Source organism: Mandrillus leucophaeus, unplaced genomic scaffold (assembly GCF_000951045.1).
Source record: "Mandrillus leucophaeus isolate KB7577 unplaced genomic scaffold, Mleu.le_1.0 Scaffold75, whole genome shotgun sequence".
Taxonomy (NCBI): Eukaryota; Metazoa; Chordata; class Mammalia; order Primates; family Cercopithecidae; genus Mandrillus; species Mandrillus leucophaeus.
In genome coordinates, this window is record NW_012108141.1 from 2,005,702 (window position 1) to 2,013,783 (window position 8,082).

The following is an 8,082-nucleotide window of genomic DNA, read 5'->3' on the forward strand; positions in this document are numbered from 1 at the left end:
CGCCCGGCTAGTTTTTTGTATTCTTTTAGTAGAGACGGGGTTTCACCGTGTTAGCCAGGATGGTCTCGATCTCCTGACCTCGTGATCCGCCCGTCTCTGCCTCCCAAAGTGCTGGGATTACAGGCTTGAGCCACCGCGCCCGGCTCAAAAAAAGTTTTAAAGTACATAAAAGGTAGTTACAATGTCAAAGGAATACATATAACTTGATTTTTGTTGATTTAAGTAGGTAAGAATTACCACATATGGCTATTTCATTTCTTCCAAAAAAACCCCACAATGTTTCTGTCTGTGTAAGCAGGACAGAGTGAACAAAAACTTGGGAACGACTCAAAAAGTCTTGGAAAAATAGCAAATACACCAGGTAGAAAGAAAGCACAGTGGTTGACAAGAATTGGTGGTTATCCCAATAACCAATTAAAAATAGCTTCTTCCAGTGTGTTCAACGCTTCCTCTAAAGAGCAATGCTAACTATACAGACTCAATCCTTTATCTCCAGCAAAGGAATCCATTATTTTTTAAAAACCTACTAATCATCATAAAGCACTATAAAGAAATATACACACACATTTTTTTCCATTTTTAAAAAAATTTAGAGGCGAGGTCTTGTTATGTTGCCTAGGCTGCAGTGTAGTGGCTATTCACAGGCACGCTCATATCACACCTCAGGCTCAAACTCCTGACCTCAAGCAATCCTCCTGCCTCAGCCTCCTGAGAAGCCGGGACTGCAGGTATACCTGGCACATTTATTAATTTAATAATCCCCACAGACCAGTTTGGTGGGGTACCGCCAGGAAAATAAAACTTAAATCCTAATTACATGGAAAGCCATTAAGTCTCTATACCCAAAATATCAAATCTCTATGAGCTACAAGGACTTCAAGAGTAACGTGACATCGGTAAAAGCCTTTAGACTAGGGGTTCAAGTTTGGAGTCCCTTGGGCTGTGCTGCCAGGTCCCATGTACCACCTGAGTGTCAATCAGTTGACAATCCAGAATCTGCAACCTTGGCTTGTATGAGATGGTATTCTTTTTCTTTTTGGCCTAATCAAATTACTAAAATCCTAAAGTAGTACAAAAATGATAGAAATATAAAAAACCTGAGAAAATCTAATGGAAAACAAAGATTAATCTAAAGACTTGGCATTTCTACAAGTTTTGCTACAGGATATTAGCAAGTTTTCTGATCGTATTTGTGTACTTATCTGCTGTAAAGAGGTTTGAAAAGCAGACATATTAAATTTGGAAATGTCTTAGGTTGGGTTCCCTAGAATCAGAGACTGATTTATTACAAGTGATTTGTTGGGAGTATGATCTCAGAAAGGAAGTGAAGGAAGGAGGATAGTGCAGAGACAAGCAAAGCAAAGCAAGGATATGTCCTTGACTGGAGACTAGCTTTAGTCCCATCACAGGAAAGCACTGGAGCACAACCTGCAATGGAGTCAGAGCCACCCTGAGGTAATGGGCTGGGCTTTTGTACCACATGATAATGGGCTGTGGGCTACTGGGGTAGGAGGACACCTCCCAGGCACTAGGACTCCGATTTAGCTGAGGACAATGTTTCAGAGAAAGGGCAGCTGAGGGCCACCAGTAGCTGATATTCACAACAAGTAGGGCAAATGGGTACACGGGCCTGGTAAAGGGAATGTCAGCCAGGACTCAACCTCAACCACTAAAGGGACAATGATGAAATGCTCAAACTGACTGTCTAATGGATAAGTTTACTAATTTAAGCATTATAAAAATGACAAGTTGTAATTAGGATTCTTCATGCATATGAGATGTGAATGACTAGAAGAAATCATCTACTCAAAAGGTTAAAGAGCATCCTGCAGGGTTAGTGTGCTAGAAGAATAGAAAGATCACAGTGTAGCTGAAAACAACAGGAGATCAGAAACACAGGCAGGAAGCAGATGATGCAGGCACCTTTGAGCCAGGTTATTAAGTTTCTGTTCTACCCTAAGTATAAATGAGAAACCATAGAAGGATTTTTAGGAAAGGATATAATAATTTACATTTTCCAAAGAAAATTAGCAGAGAGGCTGTTCTCATTTAAATATATATGAACGCAGCACACATGAACACAGCACAATTTATTCATCCAACTACTGGTCCTACCATTCGAAGATCTGGATCCAATACGGTATGATTGCAGGAGAGAAGATCTTTCACCTCTTGAGGAAAATTACTTAGATACTCTGGGTAGCAGTGACTAATCTGTAACAAAGCAAAGGCTCTTCTGAAGTTTCTCTCTTTCTCTCCTATAATTCAGATGCACACATTTAGGATGTTCTGCAAAAGGAGAGTAAAAGGCTATGTTTCATAGAAGTAGATGGTTTCAAACAACCTTCTTTTCCTTCTACGTGTTAATTTCTCCAACACTTATTATAGTTTCTCTAGTCTTAGTAATATTTATGACATGATTTAGTACCTGCTTTTATGAAGAATTTGAAGAAAAAAAAAACAGTCTTAAAGTTTTGTCCTGGTTAGTTCTGCAAAAAGATTTAGTGACATTCTCTAACTCATGGTAGGGAGAAAATAAAATTTACAAAAAAGGAAAGTTAGAAACGTATTTTAATTAAGTTCCCATTCCAGAGTGGAATAAGGTTGAGTATTAGTGAAAAAAATATTTGGCAAACTGTGTGTAACACCGGTCTTTATTTAAGAAATTGTATTCTTACCTGTGCCATAAACATCACCAGCTCTGCTAGTTCTTTGCTGGGTTTATTTGGTTGCAATTTGAAAATCTCCACATTGGATTTGTAGTGATTATACTGCTGTAGAAACTGTAGAAAAATAAAATTTAAGTTTGTCACATTCTACTACATGACTTTCTCAGTGCAGAAATTCTTAGCAGAAACTGTTGACAATCACATGGAGAAAAACATATTACAAAAGTATATAAAAACACTCCTTTTGCCTTATCTGCATTCTTCAAAGTGCACTTTTTAAAGACCTGAGCACATCACAGATAATCTAAAGACCCTTTCCTTAGAATTATCATTACAAGTTTAGGCAGCACGGTGTAAGAACAGAGAAACATAAATCCCAAAATTCAGACTGTAGCCCTGTTCTGTCAATTACTATCTAAATGGTCCCTACTGCTGGGTGTAGTGGCTCACACCTGTAATCCTAGCACTTTGGGAGGCCAAAGTGGGTGGATCACTTGAGCCCAGGAGATCGAGACCAAACTGGGTAACACAGGGAGGCCCTGTCTCTACAAAAAATACAAAAATTAGCAGGGTGTAGTGGTGTGCATCTGTAATCCCAGCTACTCAACAGGCTGAAATGGGATAATCACTTGAGCCCAGGGAGGTTGAGACTGCAGTGAGCTATGATCATGCCACTGAGCTCCAGCCTAGGCAACAGAGAGACATCCTGTCTCACAAAATAAAAATAAAAATAAATGACCCCTACTACCATGTCCATGTATGCAGAGCACTCAAATCAGCAGAAAAATAACAGGTCAGAAATATAAATTACATCTCAAGTACATGAAGCTCTCCAGTCAAAATCCTCTCCAACCCCTTTTTGAAAATTATACTTTTAAGTTCTGGGATACATGTGCAGAACACGCAGGTTTGTTACGTAGGTATACATGTGCCATGGTGGTTTGCTGCACCCATCAACCTGCCATCTACATTAGGTATTTCTCCTAATGCTATCCCTCCCTAATGCTAACATAAACAGGGCCCGACCCTGACAGGCCCCAATGTGTGATGTTCCCCTCCCTGTGCCCATGCATCCTCACTGTTCAACTCCCACTTATGAGTGAGAGCATGCAGTGTTTGGTTTTCTGTCCTTGTGATATTTTGCTGAGAATGATGGTTTCCAACTTCATCTACGTCCCTGCAAAGGACATGAACTCATCCTTTTTTATGGCTGCATAGTATTCCATGGTGTATATGTGCCACATTTTCTTTATCTAGTCTATCACTGATGGGCATTTGGGTTGGTTCCAAGTCTTTGTTATTGTGAATAGTGCCGCAATAAACATACATGTGCATGTGTCTTTATAGTAGAATGATTTATAATCCTTTGGGTATATACCCAGTAATGGGATTGCTGGGTCAAATGGGATTGCTGGGTCAAATGGTATTTCTGGTTCTAGATCCTTGAGGAATCGCCACACTGTCTTCCACAATGGTTAAACTAATTTACACTCTCACCAACAGTGTAAAAGCATTCCTATTTCTCCATATCCTCTTTAGCATCTGCTGTTTCCTGACGTTTTAATGATTGTCATTCTAACTGGCATGAGATGGTATCTCATCGTGGTTTTGATTTGCATTTCTCTAACGACCAGTGCTGATGAGCTTTTCTTCATGTGTTTGTTGGCCGCATAAATGTCTTCTTTTGAGAAAGGTCTGTTCAGATCCTTTGCCCACTTTTTGATGGGGTTGTTTGTTTTTTTCTTGTAAATTTGTTTAAGTTCCTTGCAGATTCTGGATATTAGCCCTTTGTCAGATGGACAGATTGCAAAAATTTTCTCCCATTCTATAGGCTGCTTATTCACTCTGATGATAGTTTCTTTTGCTTGCAGAAGCTCTTTAGCTTAATTAGATCCCATTTGTCAATTTTGACTTCTGTTGCCATTGTTTTTGGTGTTTTAGTCATGAAGTCTTGCCCGTGTCTATGTCCTGAATGGTACTACCTAGGTTTTCTTCTAGGGTTTTTATGGTTTTAGGTCTTACATTTAAGTCTTTAATCCATCTTGATTTAATTTTTGTATAAGGTGTAAGGAAGGGGTTCATTTTCAGCTTTCTGCAAATGGCTAGCCAGTTTTCCCAACACGTTTTATTAAATAGGGAATCTTTTCCCCATTGCTTGTTTTTGTCAGGTCTGTCAAAGATCAGATGGTTGTAGATGTGTGGCGTTATTTCTGAAGCCTCTGTTCTGTTCTATTGATCCATATATCTGTTTTGGTACCTTTAAAAAAAACAAAAAAACAAAAACAAAAACGAGGTCTCTGTCACCCAAGCTGGAGTGCAGTGGCACAATCATAGCTCACTGCCACCTCAAACTTCTGGGCTCAAGAGGTCCTCCTGCCTCAGCCTCCTAAGTAGCTGGGACCACAGACGTTCACCACCATGCCCGGCTGATTTTTCATTTTTATTTTTTGTAGAGATGGGGTCTCTTTATGTTGCCCAGGCTGGACTCAAAACTCCTGGCCTCAAGTGATCCTCTCACCTCAGCCTCCCAAAGTGCTGGGATTACAGGTGTGAGGCATAGCACCTGGCTCCCCTTTTAAGTATCAAGTAAAACTTTATGCTAGAGTTCTAGACAGGATGTGTTAACAGCCAATAGCAGTAGACGCATGGAAATAATAATAGCTTCCACTTATTCAGCATTTGTTATGTGCTAAGCTCCTCATGTATATCAACTCATTTACTTATGTTTAGTTGTACCAGCCACGTGATAATCAAATGTTGGAATTCACCAGGCCTCAGTTCCACAGTTCCATGCCTTACAGCTAACTACTCTCCACCCATACATAGTCCATGTCTTTAAACTATGTGACACACACACACTCTTTCTCATCATCCCTACCTGGCCCAGTGAACTCCCAATTCACATATCCAGTCACCCGTCTGACATCTCTGTTTAGGTGTCTAAACAGACATCATAAACTTAGCATGGTCAAAAAATATAACTTGATTTCCCCAACAAAACTGCCAGGCCTCTAGCTTTTGCTAAGAACAGAAGTCAAGTCCCTACATGCTTCAGACAGAACCACTTCTCTCTTGACCCCACACCTCCACTGAATAGGAGTGAGGAGAGGGCTGCAGAACTCCTCATGCTCCTGACAAAATCCTCACCCCAGTTCTTCCCCTACCCCACCCATAGCCCAGCTAACACTATTTACCCACCTTGAGATGATCAGGACTAATCTCATTACACCCGTTATGTGCATCAGTCACCACAAGAGCCCAGTATTCCCTGGCCATCCCTCATCCCCCTCACTCTAATCCTCATACCACTAGAATCCTGAAACTCTTGGGGTGGGGCCAAGGCATCTGAATCTCTTTTAAACAGCCCAGTCATTCGGATGCTCTATGGGAACAGTGGTTTTCTCCTGACACACTGCTATATCGTTTCTTTCTCCCAGCATGGATGAGTCAGTAGGCATCCTTGTTTATCAGTGCTACTTCCAGAGCACTCATATCCCTCCAGATTAACATCCTTTCTCCTCCTTAACTGTACTCACCCCCAGCTTTGAATCTTATGCCACAAGACCCACTATTTCTCCCTGTAGTCATCTAAAGACTAGGGCTATCCTCACATTCCTTGAACATTTCAGCTCTTTGCTCACTGTCTTCTCACTCTATCACAATTCCTGTTACAATACTTGGTGATTTCGTAACCACATGGAGGATCTTTCCAATACCCTGGTCCCTCATTACCCTGACTTCTCCTCCTCTAATCATCTTGAACTTACTGTATCTTAGCACTCACTTCCATGGTCACACCCTAATTGTTGTCATTACCAATAACTATATTACAACTCCATAATCTCAACCAGAGGTATATTCCTCTCCAACCACATCTCCTATTTTCCAAACTCCAATGATCCTTCAATCTCATCAGAATCCATAGTCCACTAAGCCTACCACCTTTCCACTGCACCTAACTAACCCCCGCCCCAACTTCCCTTCTCATCCAGCTTCAATTCCATGATCAATCATTACAATCACCTTCATGCATATACTTCAACTCACTTGCCCACTTCTCTCGTCATTATACCCATTTGGTAAAATGCCCACCCTGTGCTTTCCCTCTCTACAGCTACGCTCCCAGAGCTGAACATGGTTGGAGAAAATCGGCTAATTGGTGTCATTTCATTTTTTTCATTTTAGTTTTTTTTTTTTTAGAGCCAAGGTCTTGCTCTGTTGCCCAGGTTTCTGTGAAGCGGTGCTATCATGGCTCAATGCAGCATCAAACTCCTGGGTTTAATCAATCCAACTGCCCTAGCCTCCCGATTAGCTGGGCCTATAGGCATAAATTTGTAACTACAAACCTCAAATAAGCCCTGCATGTACTCCAGCAATCTGATTACATTTCTCCAGTCCCTTCACTTTCCCACTTTTCTGGACAACCATTTCGTACTTTGCATTCTGTCCTCAAACCTCACTTTTTCCCTGTCCTCATTCTCAGCAGATGATCTTATCTCCAATTTCACTAGGAGTATAAGCAATCTGAGAATAATTTCCATTCAACCACCTATCTTCTCCTGTGCCCATATACTTTACCTTCTCTCCTATGACAAAAGCTATCAGGCCACCATCTAAGGCTAGTCCCTCCAGTTATGCATTAGATTCTAAACCCTGTAATGTCACTCAATCAAGGTCTTTGCTTCACTAGTTCCCACTTCCCATTTCCTGCCTCAATAGGTTCTGTCCCATCAGTATATAGATATGCTGTTCTTTCTGCCATCTTAAAAACAAACAAACAAACAAAACAAAACAAAAAAAACCTTTCTTGGTTGGGCATGGTGGCTCATGCCTATAATCCCAGCACTTTCGGAGGCTGAGGCAGAAAGACTGCATGGTTTCAGCTTGGAGACCAGCCTGGGCAACATAGCAAGATCTCATCTCTACAAAAAAATCAGCTGGGAATGGTGGTTGCACACTTGTGGTCCCAGCTACCCAGGAGGCTGAGGTGGGAGGATTGCTTGAGCCCAGGAGGTTGAAGCTGCAGTGAGCCATGATCACACACACCACTGAACTCTGGCCTGGGCAACTAAGCAAGACTCTGTCTTGGAAAAAAAAAAAAATCCTTTCTTGATTCCACTTTACTCTGTACCTTCTACTCCATTTCTCTCTTCAGAAAAAGTCCTTTAAAGAGTTGTCCATATATCCATATATGTTGGCTAATTGCCCTCCTTAATCCCAGCACTTTGGGAGGCAGAGACGGGTGAATCACGAGGTCAGGAGATCGAGACCATCCTGGCTAACACGGTGAAACCCTGTCTCTACTAAAAAATACCAAAAAAAAACTAGCCGGGCAAGGTGGCAGGCGCCTGTAGTCCCAGCTACTCGGGAGGCTGAGGCAGGAGAATGGCGTAAACCCGGGAGGCGGAGCTTG

The 8,082-nt window shown here is 41.5% G+C and overlaps 1 protein-coding gene across 3 annotated transcripts in view; it reads right to left on the bottom strand.

Annotated features, from left to right (window-relative positions):
- SDAD1 (SDA1 domain containing 1) overlaps nucleotides 1-8,082 on the bottom strand; it is a 39,313-nt gene that overhangs the window by 27,271 nt on the left and 3,960 nt on the right. For 2 of the 3 annotated variants that reach the window (XM_011966189.1, XM_011966188.1), the window contains exons 2-3: nucleotides 2,679-2,783; nucleotides 2,116-2,214 (exon numbers count right to left, since the gene is read on the bottom strand). In XM_011966189.1, the coding sequence (XP_011821579.1) occupies nucleotides 2,116-2,214; nucleotides 2,679-2,783 (204 nt within the window). Of the gene's footprint in view, nucleotides 1-2,115; nucleotides 2,290-2,678; nucleotides 2,784-8,082 lie in introns of all 3 variants that reach the window. The other variant, XM_011966190.1, reaches the window with a different exon arrangement.